The sequence below is a fragment of the Pseudorasbora parva genome, chromosome 3, assembly GCF_024679245.1.
Source record: "Pseudorasbora parva isolate DD20220531a chromosome 3, ASM2467924v1, whole genome shotgun sequence".
Lineage (NCBI taxonomy): Eukaryota > Metazoa > Chordata > Actinopteri > Cypriniformes > Gobionidae > Pseudorasbora > Pseudorasbora parva.
The window spans coordinates 53,354,776-53,375,596 of record NC_090174.1 but is presented as its reverse complement, the minus strand read 5'-3'; the positions used below and the strand labels follow the sequence as shown (position 1 = coordinate 53,375,596).

The 20,821-nt window shown below is 35.9% G+C and overlaps 1 protein-coding gene across 1 annotated transcript; it reads right to left on the bottom strand.

The window, feature by feature from the left end:
- Positions 1–16,372: 16,372 nt before the first annotated feature.
- On the bottom strand, positions 16,373–18,886 carry sdf2l1 (stromal cell-derived factor 2-like 1). The gene is made up of 3 exons (XM_067440268.1): positions 18,588–18,886; positions 16,880–17,076; positions 16,373–16,770 (listed from the first exon to the last, which is right to left on the bottom strand). The coding sequence occupies exons 1-3, from the start codon at positions 18,763–18,765 to the stop codon at positions 16,492–16,494; spliced, it is 654 nt and encodes a 217-aa protein (XP_067296369.1). The 5' UTR covers positions 18,766–18,886; the 3' UTR covers positions 16,373–16,491.
- Positions 18,887–20,821: the final 1,935 nt, after the last annotated feature.

Genomic DNA, 20,821 nt, shown 5'->3' with positions numbered 1-20,821 from the left:
TTAACTATATGTACTTTACACTGTAAAAAAATATTTAGAAAAAAAGTTACCTGGTTGCCTTAAAATTTTGAGTTCATTGAAATTAAATTTTTGAGTAATACAATGAACATTTTTTGAGATTCGACAACCTTTATTAAAATATTATTAAACAATTTTGTAAACATATTGGGTAATTGTGTGTGTTTTATTTCTAATGACGCAGTGAAACATGCCAAATTGTGCTATTTTCATGATTTATTAATTTTTTTATGTGGTTTAGATACAATAATATTTTGAGTTTATAGTTATTAAATAAGTGTCCTTCATTGTATCAACTCAAATTTTTTATTTCAATAAACTCAAAATTTTAAGGCAACCAGGTTACTTACTTTTTTTAAGTTAAACCAACAAAAACCAACAATAATTTTTTACAGTGTCGGGTTAGGATAGGATTAGGATTTTGTTGAGGGTTAGATGCATACAATTATGCATAATATACTGTTATTATTATGGTAGGTACATGCAACATATGTATATGTAACAAGGACAAATAAAGTGTTAGGGTTAGGTTTGGTTTCGGGTTAGTTGCATGTAATTGTGAATAATTTAACATGAAAGTGTTACCTGTGTTTTTTATTATATTGATTCTCTTAAAATGACTATTTAAATAAAGTTATGATCCACACAAATGCATGCATGAGAGTTTACAGTGATGTAAGTGCACGACATGCTCCTGCATTAATGTGTCTGTGTTTGAACGTCACTCAACTCTAAAAACACTCTCCGGTTCCTGCTATAACACTTTACAGTGTACAGAAGGCTCTATGCCACCCACCCAGCTGGAATGTCATGCATGCAATTAGGAGAGATTGTAGCAGGAGTTGGGGGGCTGGGACGGGATGGGACGGGGGCTGGGGCTGGGGGTGGGGGTATGGCAAGGAGCTGCATGGAGACTGCCTGAAGAGTCAGAGAGAGGGGTGGAAATAAAGGCAGAGGGGGAAAAAAACAGGCGAGGTGAAGAGAGGAACACACCGGCTTCTCACAACCTCACAGTCCCTTTTGGTCATCAATACCCATCAATAGGAATCGGGCCCAGTCAATAGCCCCCTTGCAGGAGAGAAACCAGGGGCGGAGAGAGAGAGAGAGAGAGAGAGAGAGAGAGAGAGAGAGAGAGAGAGAGAGAGAGAGAGAGAGAGAGAGAGAGAGAGAGAGAGAGAGAGAGAGAGAGGAGAGAGAGAGAGAGCAGCCACATGCTACATTAACAAACGGAAGGAAATGTATGAATCAAAGAGGAAGAGAGAGAGAGCGAGAGAGAGAGAGAGAGAGAGAGAGAGAGAGAGAGAGAGAGAGAGAGAGAGAGAGAGAGAGAGAGAAGAGAGAGAGAGAGAGAGAGAGAGAGAGAGAGAGAGAGAGGAGAGAGAGAGAGCGAGCGCTATTCAATGCAACCACCTTAATGAAATGAATGTGTTTAAGTCATAGCTTTCAGCAAAAACAGACACTTTATATGATTTTATATGTTTAAGATATGTATATTATTAGAGGAATGGATCATTTTCTGTTAATTACATTTGCTTAAACCTGTTTCCAATTCTAATAAATATAATGGTCTCATTACATGCTTTGCATGGTAAAATTAATTCAGCAACAAAGGATAAAGGATTTTTCTTTTGGTAACACTTTATTTTAAGGTGTCATACATGTACTTATAGTATCTTAACGCTCTTAGCTTAAATAATGATAATAATAATTATAGAAAAAGAGCACTTCATTTGGTAACATTTCATTTGAAGGTGTTATTGTTACAGTGTAATTTAAGTACTGAGTAATATTAATGAACTACATGTACCTACATGGGTTATGTATTAGGGTTTGTTGAGGGTTAGTTGCATGTAATTATGCATGCAGTCATCTTTTGTCTTACTCACTTTATTCTACAGTGTCATTACTATACATACGTTACATGTACTTAATAATAACAGTAATATTGAATTATATAAAATTTCAAGTGACTAGCTCTATACCAAACCCTGAGTACTTGTAGTTACTAATATTACTATGTTATTAATATGTACTAATTTGAGTAATTACAATGTAACTATGTCACCTTAAAATAAAGGGGTTAAACTTTATTTGAAGGTGCTATAGTATAATTATATATTTAATATTAAAAACTTAGGGTTCATTTACTATAAGTTGTAACAAATGTAACAAGGCCACTAAAATAAAGTGTTACCAAATTAAGTGCTCTTTTTCTATAATAATAATAATTATTATTATTTAAGGTAAATAATTAATAATAAAATAAAACAAATAATAAAATAATAAAAACAAAGGCATAATGATTTGTATGAGGTGGTTGGCATTTCTGAACACGTTATCCCATATAAAATACAACATAAGTTTTGTTACAAGATTTGTTACACGATTATCAAGCTTTGCAATAAAACATCTGTGCAGTTAATGTTGTTTTCTGTATAAACAGCTAAACTGTTGCTCCACAAAGATGGATTTTCATTACTTTATTAGATTACACACATTTTATTTGATGTCAAATATTTATATTTAGCCTATCTTACAATGTTTGCTTGAATATACACATTTCAAAACGTACACTGCTGCTCTGAAGAGTAAAACAGCAAGTGTACTGTGAGAATTTCTTAGTTATTTTTGTGGTAAAATTCTACATAAATATTTGAGTGAGAAGTTCATAGAGAGAAGTGCTGTATTTTGTGGCGCCTATATTTAAAATAAGTTGCCACAAATCGGTCGGTATAAAAATATCTTGGAATTGTGCATTTGTGTGGGAGTTTTTAGATAATAAAACATAATTAATTGAGCCGCGTGAATGAACAGAAAAGTTTGCGCAAACCTTTATCAAACGCACATGAGAGTTCACTCATTTTGCTGGGACGTGGGCGTGTCCAACAGGGTTTGGGAAGCGTCACATGTTCACTAAAGAGGAGGAGATCTATATTTTTCTCTCTTCCTCTAACCGATGTAACATGGGTGGGATGAATAGGAATGTTTTATTCATCTAGAAGAAATATACAAAGAACGAACTAAATTTTGAAAAGTTTTAAATGGGCTATATTAACACCTTGCACTTGGGTTAAAATATGATATTAAGCAAAAGCATTTCATTTAAATTGATTTAATAAAATAGCATAGCCGACTAACGTTAGTTTATTTAAAAAAAACATGAATAATATCATACTAAGTATATTGGTCTAGCTTTTTGTTTTTTTGTGTGTTTTTTGTTCTTGTTTGAGGCTCGTACATATTCATAGCCTACATTCAAATTCATAGAAATAGCCAAGTTACTAATGTAAAGTCTTGCCTGTGCGCGAATGTGTGTGTGTGTGTTTTGAAAGTTTGCGCGTGGGGATCTGTATTCCGCCTCGAGATCACATGGACACAAAGGGCAGCACGTGCATATCGAACAAAACAAGAACACGGGCTATATATTAACAGCTCATGCGAGCACGTAGAACGGGGTTAATGGTTCGTTGACAATTGTGAGTGAAGAGTATGCAAATTTGAGCTTGCTATTTTGCTAATGGTTATACGCGCCCAAAAGGTTTGTTTGGATTTTCTACATGATTTATGCAGCAAATAAAAAGTTCTTGAACTAAAGGTAGCCTATGTAAGAACATTCTAGGAACGCTCTTTTTGGTTTCATTTTAAACATGGGCTTTACGAATATTCCTTTTTGGTGCATCAAACTTCTGACTGCGATGTGCTCTCCTCTAAACAAACGCACACAGCGCACTAAGAAGGTTTAGCTATGATATAGGCCCTTTCGTAGGCCTGTGTGTGTGTGTGTGTGTGTGTGTGTGTGTGTGTGTGTGTGTGTGTGTGTGTGTGTGTGTGTGTGTGTGTGTGTGTGTGTGTGTGTGTGTGTGTTTTATAGAAGGGGAGAGGGAGAGGAGGGTGTCCCTCTTGATACGTCCGCTGCATACTGAATTCACGCTCTGCTTTGGATCAAACGCTCTCTGCCGATTAGCTACACAATCAGGTCCCCGCAGTAACGGGGGAGAGTAAGACAGAGAGAGGCGGTTCTTTTCCGCCGGACAATGCCATTATTTAAGCTCCATTGGTCAGGAATGCCGGATTTTACAGGCCGCTGCCCTCCTCTAGGCGTCAACCAAAGGGCCTCCACTGTGGGGCCCTCTCTCTCTCTCTCTCTCTCTCTCTCTCTCTCTCTCTCTCTCTCTCTCTCTCTCTCTCTCTCTCTCTCTCTCTCTCTCCCGGAGACCTATAGCTTTCTCAGTGCATTCCACAGTTGCTTCTCTAAGCTGTCGGCTCATGAGAGGCTACCAAAATCAGCAGGCCCGTCAATTTCTTACAAAGCTTTAGGCTCAGGAAAAGAAACACCGGAAACTGATTTTTCTTTTCATGGTTATTGATTGTGTCTATATTGTATAGATATCGATCAGAAATTAAATGTAATAGGCCATATAATATGCCTAATTAAATATTTTATTTGACTGGGAAAACAAATGGGAAACATAAGAACTTTTTCATTTTTCGACATTATGGATATAGTGCCAAATAGACTTTTGGCTGTAGGCTACTCATAAAAAGCCTAAAGGAATGCTAAAGAAATTTCTATCACAATTCGGAGATCAATAAGAATCCTTTAAGAATGATTTAGGCTATAGATTAGTCCTGTTAAATAAACTAAAATGTTAATTGTTCTGCTTTCTTTTTAGCATCTTTAAAAAGAAAAAGAAGAAATATTATAGCCTAGGCCTGGATATTGGTTCTAAACGATGAGTATAGTTCCATTAGAATTCGTTTAGGTTTTTGACTAGCCTATAGTTAAGCATTTAATTTTTTATTTTATTTTAAGTAGGCTACAGCTCATATAATTTTTTTTAAATGTTGCGTTGTCGTTTCTGTTGATGTGGTATGGCATTTACAAACCATTTTCATGCAATCTGCTACTTTAGAACTACAATTAATGTAGTTTTTCAATCTAGCATAAGAAGAAATTTGTGAATGGAGAACAGAATTTGAGCGTTCATTGTTAAACTAACACTATACGATGACGCTTCACTCAGAAAAGCCAATCGCGGCTTTCACAAGACAGTTAAATGCCTTTGACTTCAACCAATGGTTCTTCAAGCGGCAAAGACTAGCGCAGAAACAGGCCAATCGCAAAGATGCATGCAAATGAGGAATTTGCTTCAGCAAGAGCTGAATGTCAACTAGTCAAAGATGGAGTCTTGAGCAAAGAGGGCCATTGGCTTGCCATGGATAAATTACGGTTTTGATTTTTTAGACCATGAGGGGGAAGAATGCGCGAACGTGACGAGATGCCACTATGTTAAGCAGGAGGAAAGCGAAGATATTTGAAGAAATTCGCGCTTCTTGCCTTGCAACCCTTCGATCCAACTTTTTTTCTCTTTTTGTCGGTGTCTTCTGCTTTCAAGGATTGTCCCTCCCTTGGCCAGGTACCATTCATGAAATTTAGGGGTCCTCTTTCTGTTTGTGAGTAGCATCCGGGTGATTTGGTGGAAATGGCGGGAGCTCAGGGGCAAAAACGACAACGTTGAGTCGGCTTGGGTGGGGAGAACGACGAATGGGGTGCCATAGAAGCCCCCGAACATGGCTGTAGTTAGAAATGTGAAGAGCGCGCGCTGCATGGTGAGGAGATATCAAGAGGGCATCGCATTTGAGAAGTCTTGTCTGTCAGCCTTGTCAGTCAGTCAGAGGAAACAATCTCCTTTCTTTCTCTTCTATTGTCATCAGTGTTGATCTGTTGCAGCCAACTGGTTGGGTATTTAGTTCGAGGAATCCATGTAAAGCAACCAACTTCACCATATTCGCAAGAAGCCAATTATTAACTTGCAAAAGGGTCTGGGAAACCTAGTCTGCATTTTCCACGTGTTTTTCTACACAGACCAATAACTGTAAAATAATAGATTTTGCATGGGGGAAAATGTATTTATATTTTGCGAGCTCAAGTAAAATAGAGAAGTGGCACTTTTTATAAACATCGCAGCAAGAAGGTTTAACGTCTAAGCTATATAAACAGAAACAGAAAATGTAGGCATTTTTTGTTGTTGTTGCAATACTCATATTTTGGTGCAAATGCTGTGTTTATGGGTACATTCCTGAATGCTTTGAAATCAAGGCTCTGTTTGTGCGTTTACGGAACATTAATATTCTATGTACCAATTTCTGTAAATCCTGTAATTAATGCGCAACATTGTACTGGAGGCTTGCACGAGGTTGTGTATAAATCTGTGTGTTTTTAGCTCGTCATTAAAATATAATTTGTATAGTTCGAATTAATCTTCCCATCTCAACTAAAAATAAATGTTTATGTTAGGAAAAATGTAATTATCCCATGTCTCTCTACAACCATTCCCCCCCAAGTGTCCAAAACACAGTTAATGTATGCACTGAAAATAACAACCTTAAGGAGCTCCCGCCCCCTCATCTTGTCCCCTAACCAGGGGGGTTTCAAATTGCCACTTTGGCAAAGGGGACAAGAATAATATGTATTAAACGAAGGTTCTTCGTTCTGTATCGCGGAATGTGCTCTTTGCCCTATTTCCTCCTCTTCCTTCGTATCTCACTCCAAAGCAGTGTGTTCATCGTTATATGCTGTTGAAACTGTATGAGAAATATGTGAAACCATTGAATGCTAATTTGGAGATTGTGCCATGTTCTGCTTGGTTTTCTTTAATTACACGTGTGTTGTTTTCATCATGCTCTCATTTGGAAGGTTTGGAGATTTTTAATTTATTATAATTATTTTCCCCTCCAGTGCTCTTTTTTTTCTTTCTCTTAGACTTAAGCGTTTAGGACACATGACCTGCTTTAATTGTTAAAACATCCCAGTCATTTCGTGGACACACTCTGTGTGGGGCATGTGTCATTTTGATAAATGCAGTTTAAAGCACAAAGCATTATTTATAACACACCCTGTTTACTGTTGTTGACCAGGGCCCTTTTTCTGTTGTACTACTGTGCAGTCAGATGAGCAGTGCAATATTAAAAGGGCATTGGCTGACAAAAAAGAGGAAAGAAAAGTAACCACCCCTCCCCTACGCTTTCAAGTTCTCCCACCCTCAGTTCGTCTAAATTTCATGATTGATATAACAGGTGTAATTAATTGGTTGTATAATGATGTGAAAATGGCGTTTTATAAGGCAACAAATGCTGCATGCACGCGCTGGAGTGAAATAGCCTAAAACCAAGAGAAATGCGTTCAGTTGCATATGTTGCACATTATGGTTAGCTAATACATGTTTACTAACTTCAAGCGCAAATTATGCCTATTATATCTCGTATATATATATATATATATATATATATATATATATATATATATATATATATATATATATATATATATATATCTGCTTTTTAAATTTTATTCACAACTGTTACGAATGATTTCGACACTGTTGCAGGTTATATCCAAGGCCTGTTCAAAGGTGGCCCGTGCGTTTCGGTTGTGCTAAGGTCTGTTGCTTTGACGATGTTGCACTACTGAACCATCTACTCAAGCAGTGCAATAGTATTGTCATTGCATTCGGCTTTCGCCTACTCACCCACTAGAGCCCTTAAACAGAGCTGGGCGAGCGGTAGGCCTATATGGTTAAGGGCGTTCGAGGCTATATTTCAACTGACGAAAGAGGAGTCTAGACCACCTAGGCCCAGATGTGCGCACGATGTTGGATTAATTTCATCCACAACAGCATTGTTGTAGAGCATGCGCCAGGCGTGTGAACTGCAGTATTTGACCTATGGTATATGTGTGACACCAGGTTTTTCCACTTATTTGAAAATGCCTACAGAGACCACGCCTCCTTCGAAAGAACATTTTGTACGACTGAGGTCGTCTTCGTTTGCATTGAAAACCACGTGTTCGATTAAGTAACACTTCAACAATGCTTTGAAGTGAGTTTCTCAACCTTTTGCATATTTGGGGAACTTCTGTGTGAGGCCTGCTGGCAGTGAGGTGTAGAAAAGCAGTGGATAAAACGAGCGGACGTGAATAATAATATAAAACGCCCTTTTGTGTGTTTTTGCCGATTCGTAAATGTCACGAGCGCATGCATAACGCATATCAATAATACTTTCCTCTTAAAAGTGTTTTCGTTTTTTTAATGCATCCTCTGTATGCAACGTGTTGCATTTTCTTTATTTTCTTTTCAGAACAATAATTATTTTGTTTTCCTGAGGTCTATTTAAATTACTAATTGTATTCTGCATTGTTCTTTTTTTAAGGATTTCATTATATAGGCTACTTTTCATTTTCATGTTAAAGTTCGTTTATTGGTAATTTTTTCAATTTATTCTCAAATTAGATATTTAAGCTATTTGTTGTAAATTCAGTAGTCTACCAAAGTAATTCGTGATTTTTTGTGAATGTGATTTTTTATTTTACACTTAGCCTATATCTAAATATATATTAATCGATGTTGTGGAAATTAAGCTGTTTGATGCAAAGTGTTTGCTTCCACCTCTCTATAATGCAACTAAACAGAGCCGGTAGGTGTATAACCATATATTTAGATTTTTATTTATAATGAAGGAGCTCTTCCAGAAGGCAGAAGGAAGGGATGATTCTCTTGTTTGAGCCAGATCGGTGGGGGATGGGACTATTTGTAAGGAATGTAGGGGGCAGGTCCCTTTCCAAGAGGGGAGGAAAGGGAGGGAATGTGAGGAGGGGAGGTCGCCCAATAGTGACATTTTACTCTTGGTCAGTATCTGCAAGGTTATGCAAGTTTAACTTTTTGATTGTCTCATCAAAATAATAGACATCTGGCCAAAATGAACTGTAGCCTAATCTATATTGGTTGCATATAATGAGCAGTTCGGTTTATGTGAATACACAGACGCAACGACTCGCGCAGAGTTTGTACGAGTCGGCGTAACGCATATTTCTAAATAAAACATATTAAATGCATTCAAAAATATATAAAGTTTCTTTTATGATGAACACGTTTAATTCAGTGATTTTTTTTTTGTATATTATTTTTATGGGACTATATCAGTAGTGGTGTAACTTCTGAGATTACAAAAGATAATTTAATAGTATAATAATAATAAATAAAAAGAGAGGATAAAAACCCTTTAATTGAAAGACTGATTTTTTTAATGCAACGATTGTTATAGGCTAAGTAAAATCTTCTTTAATTAATAAGCTATTTATTATGTGTCTTAAACAACATGCAGGAACCATTTTGTTGTCATGTGACAAGAAACAGAAGAACCATTTAGGTAGACCCTCATGACTTGTCTGTGTCAAGGTTAATTTTTTAATCTTATTTTAATAAAAATGCATTTATTATTGAGCTTGGTTCAAACGACTTAGGCCTAACGGCAAGTCCTACAACCTGTATGATGTAGCCTATGACATAAAAACATTAAAGTCTTTTTATTATTATTATTAATGTATTTATACATTTACATAGATCCACAGTAGCCAAGGAAAAGTATGAAATGCAAGTATACTTTGAAATGGATGGCTAGGCATTTTCAACTCTTTTTTTTATTGCAGTGTATAAACGTTTTGTAAATGCACGACATGAAACTGGTCCGCGTGTTTTAAGCTAGATTTCTCCTTTGTTAGCACCTCCAACATTTGTCAATGACCCGTATATATAGCGGCTCCACAACAGAAGGTAGGCTTGAGACTCACCGGTCTGAACTGGGTGTATGAGGAATGTTGCGCTACATACAGCTACGCGCATGCGCAGCGTATTCATAGAGTACTATATACATACATACCGAGGCCTACAGCTCCTCTGTTCTCATGATCCCGGTTCAGCTCTGAGCTAGAGGTCTTTGAAAAGCTTCAAGTGAGGGCACCTTCTGGTGGTAAGTTTTTCTCCCTTGCAGATTAGCGCATTTTATATTCTTATGCAGAACCAATATAGATACAGAATCGATATAGTTCTGAAACAGTGCGTGTTTGCATGGAGCGTTTTCGGCGCGTAACATTACTGTGGTCCACTAATGGTCGATGTGGTCAGCTGATACACACTAATCGTTCGTATCTTTCAGGGCGTCGTTTTATCGGCCTGTTGTCTTGATTCAAAATTTTCACTGTAACCTCACTGCACGAAACCTGATTGGTAAATTGTTTAACGTGTTTTTATTATCGAGGGGGGCAAGTAAGATCATGCATGTGAGTTCAATGTGAAATTCCCAAAGGAGAAAAAAAGCATCCTGTTGGAGCATGTCGTTAACTCCAAGGCAGAAGCTGGTATGCGTGGAATTGCAGCGCACCAAGACTACTTTTGGACGCAGATAACCAAAGGGCCTACAATATGCTTTCCAATCAGCGTTTCTCATGTGTGAAAAGTCAAGTCCAAAAAATCCTTGGAAGAACTGATGAATTTACTGATGCCATGCTTTTATTGTTATCCTGAGAAGATTATTGTTTTCAAGTATAGCCCATTTAAAATGCCAGATGTGCTGGAAATGATGTGTTTGGAAAAAAATGTCACATGGCACATGCAGAGAATGCATGTTTGTCTATATGATTATAAATAGTCCTCACCCAGAAAACTCAACCATGCAAAAACCTCAGTTTATTAGTTTTGCTATAACATTTTATATTAAATGTTTTCTTTAGCAGGAAATAAACTAAATTGAATTCTGCTTAAATAAAATAAATAATGAACCAAACTGCATTAAGCTATTCACTTTGGCATCATAAAGGCTGGTTTGTTTGTAGGCTGTTCCTCGCTGCATGTAAAGGGGTCAGATGTCACAAAGAGGCTTGCGTATCATGTGTTGTAGAGCAGGAACCATTTTCAGTCTTCCCATGTAGGGATTCAAACCCCCAGATGCTGTGTTTTGCACAGCAATGCTATCTTTTCCCTAAAGTGCTGTGTGATTATCATGATAGATGCATCTTGCAGGCGAGACCCTATCAATATTGCCTCTGCTTTTTTCACTGTTTATGGAGTAGTGCAATATTGCTTATAGGGTCTTGACTATAAGGGTAATCTGCAATTTCAGGAACATTCAAGGATTTCATTTTCCTTTGTCATTTTTATTAAAATGTGCAATGATTTTATGCTAAGGCTCAACAAGATCTCAATCTTTTTGTGAGGAACAAATGGGATTTTGCTGCTCTAAACAACTACTTGAAATACAATAAATAACACCTGTTTAATATTAATACAAAATGGCCCAAACATTTTGTTGTGATTGTAGGTAGTCAGCTTGCTTTTAGCACTTGAGTGAATCAGTAACGATTATATTTAAACCTTGTCTAATATGAATTATATCATGTCAGAAAACATGCTGTCCTTTTGCAGTAATAGGCTATTTTATTTTATTCAAACTTCTCTTTAGTGTTTAGTTTTTTTAGCCAGGTCAATGTCTTTAAAAAAAATAAAAAATGTTTTTGTTAATATATATTTTAACTTAACATGCATGCACTGATCAGGCTGTTACCTTCCCAACCTCTTAGGACAGTGGAACATAAACTACTCAACATAACACTCATATTCAATAAATGTTTTTAACTAATTTCATTGGTTTCTCTTTTAGCCATATCTATCTACTCATTATTGATATAACAGTTAATATCAACGCAGCTGTTTTGCTTGCAGATTCTGTGATTTTTGAAGTACATGCAATTGAAAATTTTGAAAATGTACTATTTTGACAGTTAAATATCAACTGAATATCCTTTATAATACGTTATGGTGCATTTAAACATACCGTTCAGTTCAACATTAAATCAATGCAAAGCAAGTTAAATGCTACATTTCATTATGCGACTGGTTTGTTTGAAAGTCAAGCTCTCTATGTGGTTTCAAATTGTTTTAATTTAGTTCATGTCATCATGATCCCATAATCAATAGGTTAACCTTGAGTAAGTCCGTGTATGCAGCTGTGGAATCTGCTGTAAATGGTCATTTTGGAAGGGATGGGAAAGCATTTCTTGTGTCGATCTGAGACTGACAGGTGCATTTAAACACTCAAAGGCAAGTGTAGACCCCCTGAAATAGCTCGCAAAGGAAACCCTTTGAATAAAATTTTGTTAAATATGATGTAGTAGAACGTGATCTATGACCTGTTTGTGTGCGCATGTTTTTGATCCTCTTGTTTCCTTCAGCGCTTGCTGTCTGTTGCCTGACACTCTTTCCCTGTTGCACTACTGTGGGAGCTGCAGCTAGCAGTGCAATAATGAAAGGGCATCAGTCCACTGGACCAGACCACCACACACACACACACACACACACACACACACACACACACACACACACACACACACACACACACACACACACACAAACACACCTATCCCTTATTTACCACAAATTACATGCTTCTGGGTGATTTAATGAGCTAAGCCACAAAGCACTAATCTGTCCATATACCTTTCATAAGGTGTTTGTGTCTATATGATGTGCTTTGTACATAACCAGTATTCAATAAAAGAAAATAATGCACTAAGTAAATTGTGTGTGTGTGTGTGTGTGTTTAATTTAAATTCTGTTAACCACTGAAAAAAAGTGTATTGCCTGCTTTTGAAATGTCTTTTTTTATCAGCAATTCATACAATATTTTATTCCAGAGATTCCAGACCATGACATTTATTTGCAGTGAACAGTATTTTACATTTCTAGAGTATTGTAGAATGAAATCTATATATTTATACAGATATATGCTATAGTTTCTTGTCCATTTTGCATTTTATTAATTCACAGTGTGCGTGTGTCGTGGTAAACCCTACATTATGGGAACAAAATGTTCCCACAAAGATGGCAATATCCAAAATCCTTGTCCATTTCTTGGTCCCCCATGATGAAAACCGCTTATAAATCATCCTAAATTATGTTTATTTATTTTTTTTTAAATGTAAGAATGCAGAAGTTTTCTGTGAGGGGTAGGATTAGTTATAGAATATATAGATTGCACAGTATAAAATTCATTATGTCTATGGAAGGTCCCCATAAAACGTGTGACATAAAAACACAGTGTGCGTGCGTTTGCACGTTTATATGATTTGTGAGGACACAGATTTCTACAATGTATTTCAACATTTTCTGTGAAGGGTTGGTTTTAGGGGTCAGGTTAATGTAGGGGGATAGAATATACAGTTTGTACAGTATAAAAATCATGCCTATGGAATGTCCTCATGTATACTATTGTAAACATTTGTGTGTGAAATAAATGGAATAAACAAAAGATATATAATTGTATTAGCCTAATTTACTGCTAATATGACAAATTTATCCTTTGTCCTTTCTGTAGTAAAATTTGCAATATAATTCTGCATTCAATGTGACTTTCTGAAGGCACATTTCAGGTCCAGCCGCTCTGCCCACAGAAGTGGTTTAGCATAACATTGCGACCTCAGACATTTCAATTTCCTGGTCACTCGCACGGTCAGCCCTCCATCACCTCTGTGTTGTAACCTAAATGCTCGTCTTTTCTTGAGTACAATATGTTTTTTTTCTCCATAGCTCTTCATTTGACCCTGTGAGGAGTGAGCTTTCATGGCTGCCCGATCCATGTGGATACTCAATCTAGCTATGAATTTAATTATGAATAGTGCAATAGAGAGCTTGAGAAATGCTTGAGCTGTTTAAATCATGGGTTCTATTGGCTCCTTTGGTGCAGTATGGCACCGCATCAAGATTGTGTCTTAGATATGATGACAGCACTGATATCGACAACCAGTTAAAAGGTTCTCTATGTTGAATAGTAACAATGTGTCGACAAACAGCTGCAATAAAATTGACTATGAAGTCACATTCAATGGAAAGGATACAAACAGACATGCCATGCATTAATAAGGAGAATAAAATCAAGGCTCTTTAATACAGATTCGGCCAAGTTTAGCTGCTATATGCCATTCAAGCTATTGTAACTGAGTAGCCTGAACCCTGTGTTATATTATGTCGCCATCTTCTGGGAAGACAGAATGCAAAGTGGTTTAACTTCAACCTGCTATTTGAAAGCCCATATCAGCGACGTAAGGGGAAAACATGACGTAAAAATAGGCAAAGGGTCTAAATTATGAAATAAAGCATAATTTTGCATTAACGTAGCATGTTGTTGTTTTTTTATGTGGCGGAAATGGGCTTCCACAGCCTCTTGTCTTGCGCTGGTGCTGTTTTTCCCGCTCATAGAAGAAATGCTATACATATATGAAATTTGGAATTAATCGGGTACTGAAACTAAAATAACAGGCATATCTAATGATGCTCTAAAATGTATTTTCATTAATGAATCAGGAACAAACATTAAATTATATCATGCTTAAGATAGCCTATAAGACCTTGTAAATTCAAGGCTAAGCAATGTAAAAGTTTACAAATTTAATCTACACGTTTTATTGAACTTCTTCTAATTAGTCCTAGGGCTATATAGCAGGCCTATGTTGAGCATATACTATTTCGTAATGGTATCATAAGTGTTACCACCAGTTATTTTATCACGTAGGATGTATTTTTGTATTTTCAAATATTTATAGACTATAGAAAACAGTTTATGCTAAATGCAGACAGCCTACTCCGACAAAAAAGTACCTTTAAGAGTACAACAGCTTACCACTGGGGCAGTATAACAATACATATTTGCACTCTTTTTACCACAAAAAAACATGCACCTTTTAGGAGTAAACAAGGTACAAAGATATCCTTTTAAGGGTAGCCTACTGTCCAGTGACAAGCCCTACATTTACAATTTTGACACCCTTTATCTCTTTGAGTGGGACATTGTTAATCATCTACACTCTAAAAAATGCTGGGTTAAAAACAACCCAAGTTGGGTTGAAAATGCACTAACCCAACAATTGAGTTGTTTTAACCCAATGGTTGAGTTGTTTTAACCCAGTGGTTGGGTTAAATGTTGCTTAAGACAACCCAATTACTGGGTAAGAACAACTCAACCATTGGGTTAAAACAACCCAATTGTTAGGTTGGTGCATTTTCAACCCAACTTGGGTTGTTTTTAACCCAGCATTTTTTAGAGTGTAATCAGCTTGAGCTTAATGATCATTATGTGCATATTCTTCCATTACTAAAATCCACCCTAAATGGCTGATATAAAAGAGCTGCTTGGTCCTGAGATCATTGACGTGCTTGGACAAGCACTGATGGGAAACAGTAAGTGACAAAACCTATTGAGGCAAATCATAATTTAAATATTAAAATGTACAAACGATAATATGTGCAGGAAAGAACAAGCCACGGCATCAATGGGAAGGGGTTATAATTGTTGAAACCTATGGTTGAAACAGCCTAAATTGTAAGATGTTTTAGATAGCCTAGTGATTTGGTTATTGTTATTGCGTTTTATTGATGACATTTTTATATACACTTTTAATGTTGTACTTAAAATAACTACAGGTGTTTGAGTTTTATACAGAGATTTATTTGAGCTTGAATCATTTCAAAGTATTATTTTTTTTCTGTTTTTTTCTGTGGAGAATTTTGCATAGGCTATTTGCATAGGGGCTAAATCATTTGGAACAACTTATTAGTATACACCTTTACCTGTAGCCTGCTCACCCTATTTACAGTAGGCCATAGGCCTATATACTCAATACAAGTAAACCCATTATAAATTAAAATATAACATACTTTAAACAGGGTTAGAAGCTTTCAGAATCTTTCATTTAAACATTTTGGCGGAAACTATGGTTACCATGGTGATTGGTTGTAGGGATTGAAACTGGCTAGTTAGTTGTTGGAATACTTCATCAACAAATTATAATGAACTCAGTTTAACCAAATATTTACTTAAAAACTGGTAATATAGATGTCCATCGTTATATTAATGGCGCTTATACTGTAGCCAGTTATGCTTATTTTCGTTTCAGTGTTGTTCCCTTCTTCTGCAATCTAGTGTCAGGATTGTAGCTAAATGCTGCCCCCACCTGGATGATGTCATCTTTTATTTAGAAGAATCACAAAATTAGCAAAACTGACTTTTACCATCACCTTGAAAGGTAATTGCAATTATAATTTCAAAGTAATCCTTAATAGTCTAGATATTTATATACAAATAAACATTGTATTTATAATACAATGTTTATTTATATATGTTACAATTGACAAGATTCAGATGATTCACATGTATCACAATGACATAATGCGTCATTTATATCATAGTTGCTTTAACTAAAATAAAAACTGTAATACCTATGTTTTCGAACAAATTTATTTACACTTTCACCAAATTATGTACATAATGAGTTATATACAGTATGAGGGGGGAAACAACAACTGGAAAACCAAAACCCAAACAGTCATTTTATATTTATTCTCCTACATGTGTGCAAAAATACTACAGTATTTTATTGTACAAGTTATTAATGTAATGTGTTCTATTAGTAATATGTCATCCAATCTAAATATAAATAATACAAAATGCACAATTTTTTGGCCCAAAATCCTGGTTTTTAATGTCATTTTATTCCCTTATATACAAAAAGACAAATTACAGTCATAAGAAATCATAAAAATGGAGTTCTCATTCATACAGTGCACGCACTACGATAATGTAGCAGCATCATTAGAGCTCGTCGTGGTGAAAGGGTTCACTGCTGGGCTGAATAAAAACCCCCTCCATCACTTTCCAGTAGTTATGCTGATTGGGTGAAGCCATTCCATGGATCTCACGCTGGCCTCTGATTGGATGACCATACTGTTCTCCAGTAACACTGAGGAAAACCTCAGTGCCGACGTGTTTAAATCGCACCGCGTCGTCACGTTCCCAGTATGTTGCGCCGCACTGAACGCTCCATACGTCTAAATCGTCTCCTTCTCCATTTTCGCCAAACGCACTCACTTCCTGCAAACATAAATTGCCTTGTAATAACCCGTTTTATGCTTTACAGGTATAATGGAAATCAAGCCACCTGACCATGTAGGTTAAATTAGGAGAGTATTGTGTGGGCTACCTGGTTGTTCGACAGCGGAGAGCTGAAGTGATGCGAGTGTAGGTTGCGTCCGGTCTTCATGTGTGTAATTCGGATGGCCTCTCCGCATCGAATGGGCACCCCGCGCTGACAAATGCTGTCTGGTTTTCCACGGATGCGCCAGTAGCTGTTGGCATCATCGGCCGAATCCACGCCTGTAACTGATTGCTGGCCACTTCCTGCAGGATATCATGTAAACAATGTTTGCTACATTTGAACACAGGCATACATCTCAACTGTATTTCATATTCATTTACCACTTTGACCTTTTTATAATGCATTTAAAAAAATAAATACATGATATTTACATAGTTCACAAATAGTTCAAGTAGTAATAATCAAGAAGTACCTTCTCTAGTTTATTCATTAAGTTACATTAAATAATATTAAATATGTTAATTATTATTAATTAGAATTATAACTTACTGTAAGACGTTATATAAACAGTTTCATATTAGGAATCAATTATACAAACATTGTACTGCTAAAATATTTAGTATTAATATATCAATTTATTTTTATTTAATCTTTACTTAAGCTGGATAGAAAACCATTTAGACTTAATATCTCTTTTGCAAGAGGATTATTTATTTAAGTTATATAATAATTATAAAAATATAATGTGTGTGTCTGTCTGTTGTATGCATATAATAATAATATATTTTATTCATAATGCACTTTTCATTCCGAAGAATCTCAAAGTGCAACAATGGAAAGGGAAAAATAACAAAAAATGAATAAAAAGTAAAAAATATAGAATATTACAAACAATCAACCAACACATAACAGTTAAAAGCTTTTCTGAACAGAAAAAAAGAGCTGATGATGGAAGTCTCTGTAAGCTCCACAGTACACTGTGGTCCACTCCATGTTTTATATTTCTTCCAGTGCTTTGTTTAATTTTTTATTTTTAAAAAGATCAAAAGGATAAACAACGCAGATTTAATTTTAATTTTTGCAGCCATATTTGATCATATTTACCAGGGGTGCCAACAATTTTGACCACCCCTGTTTATGTATGTATTATATTTTGCAAACATTTCTTAAATATATACATGCATACGTGTGTGTGTGCGCGCGCATAAATACTCAGTGGATATTTAACTCAAAATTAAATATTCAAATATTTCAAAATTCAAATATTTTAGCTGTTCTTTAGGTAAAATGTATGCATTATTATTAATTATAGATATACGTTGCACGCGATATAAGCTACTTTTTTAATAGTAGCTATAGTAATATTTTGATTCTAAAATATGTAAAATAACAAAATAACGTAAACTCATGCCACTCGAGGGAATTACCATTGCGCATGTCAAAAATGGAATTACCATGATACCTTTGATTTTGAATATTGTAGTAGTACACCTGTCGTCATAACTACACGCATCCTTCAGGTAAACAAATAATATCATACACAACAAAATAAAACCACTGGGAACTGAATGGGAGTCTATAAAAGGCTATCAGAAATGATCGGATGATCACTGGTGTGAGATATTACTAGTCATCATCATTAGCTTCCTGGCTAATTCATGCACACAGCTCGTATTACACTAAGCACAATAATATAATCAATACAAGTGAATAAAAGACTAAAAGTGAAGATTAAATTGCCGACTACAACATAAGCATCCTCTGAGTGCTACATTACCCTTATTGTTAAAACGGATGCTCATAATGGTCATACCTGATCCGTATTTGACATCATGCGAGTGAAGTCTGACGCCGTGCCGTGTGTTCATCAGCTTGACCAGAGATCCACACGTCACGTAGCTGGAGTCCATGTCACGAGCGCCGCATTGGGCAAACATAAGACATCCTAAAATTAAATCCAGAAAGACAGAGAGAACTCTAAATGGTCGCATTGTTACAGCTGGTGTCTCTGTAAATCACCGAATAATGGATACGCAGAGCCCCATTCAAACGCTGACACGCTTTCTAACCAATCGCATCATGACAAGTCCGAAAACAAGGAAGTCATCCGCGCGCACACTCGGAAGTCAGCGATTGGTCGAGGATGATGTGACGCGTAACATTATACAGTAGGCCTACTTAAAAGATCACTAGTTCACATTTAAATAGCAAGAACTATCACGAAACTTTTATTCTTGTATTTATATACATAACAATAGGTTATTACGGTATTGAACCTTATGTTAACTACATCATATCAAGAATCTATTAGCCTACAATCATTATTCTCTAAAGAACTGCTGAATTATAGGCTAAATATCAGTTCATTGTTGTTGTTGTTGCTGCTATTATTATTTTCTGTTATTTTAATTTTATTTTTCAGGGTGGATTTATTTTTGTCAATTTAGAATCAGAATCAGAATCAGAAAGAGCTTTATTGCCAAGTGTGCTTTCACACACAGGGAATTTTTTTGGTGCTGAAGCTTCCAGTGCACATAAACAATACAATACAACACGGTAATAAAAAATTCTAAGAATAAAAATATGAAGAAAAATATGAACAGTATAAGGTCACGGTTACGTTTAGTCAGAAGACATAGATTATGAGCATTTACAGTATTTGGGTGGTAAGAATAAATATAAATAATAAATAATAAGTTCAGTCAGATTCTTCTCCAGTATGTGGAGCCACTGGCGTTTTAGCTTGTATGTAAACGTGTGATATTGTGGGTTTGTTTGTTTGTTTGTTTTTTTGTGTGTGTGTTTGTATTGGTATTATTGTATTGGTTTTACATGTTTTGGACCGTGTGTGTCCTGAATAAAAGTTTGATGATGATGAATATAAGTAATATAAGTAATATAAGTAATCACCTGAGTTTAGGAGATATTGCACGAAAAAGTGGGAATAATTGCACTTAGAGGCATTTGCCTACCGCCGTCCTGACGGTAACAGTTCAAACAAGAGGTGTCCGGGGTGAGTGGAGTTTGTGATGATTTTACCCGCTCTCTTCCTCACTCTGGAAGAGTACAGGTCCTGGAGGGTTGGCAGTTTGGCACCAATAATCCTCTCTGCAGTCCGGATGGTACGTTGCAGTCTCCTGATGTCTGATTTGGTAGCTGAACCAAACCAGACAGTGATGGAGGTGCATGTAATAGACTCAATGACAGCTGAGTAGAATGTACACACATTTTGAAGTATTTGCTACATTTCAATGAACATATTAAATGTTACTGTTTATCTAACAGATATTAGCCCCAATATTATCACGGTATACGTTTTATTAATAGCAAAATAATAGTTCTAAAACAAACAAAGAAAAATAAAAGAATCAATCCATTGTCTATTATATAGCTATATTATGTGTATATATGTTTTATTGCAGTCTTTCTACTTCAAAATTCTTTGTAAACAAGTGTGAAATTTACTAGAAATGTTGGAGTGAATAATTTTTTTTCCCAAACTGATATAACTGACATGTTTAACCTTGGTTAATGTATATGTTTTTTAACTGTATTTCGCTTTACTTAGTCAATAAAGTGTAGTTCTTATGTAAGACTACTTTTGAGTTAGTTTGAAAGTTGAAACCAAACTAGATAAGCACTATACAAAACCATCATTTAAGAAATTAGATTTCAGCCTCAAAACATTAGAGAAACTGAGATATAGCGCTTGTGTGACAACTAGCCCCGGTCTCCACTGCAGCTTAGAGAATCAATTTCCACAAAGAAGTGTGTTCCATTACTGTATTTAAGCACAGTTTATAAGTGGAACATTTCTGAATTTCCTTCACGTTCTCAATGTCATATAACCCCCAGTGTTTCCAGTAATCTGTTTTGTGTTATTCTAACGCATAATAAGTGATGCCATGAGTGTTATTGTTATGCTGTTATGTCAGGTGGCTGAAGAACCAAAGATCATAAACATGATACTCTCTCTCCCATTCTCTCTATCTTTCTGATGTTTTCCATATTTCTAAATGAGGTTATGCGCCTTGGGAAAACATCCAA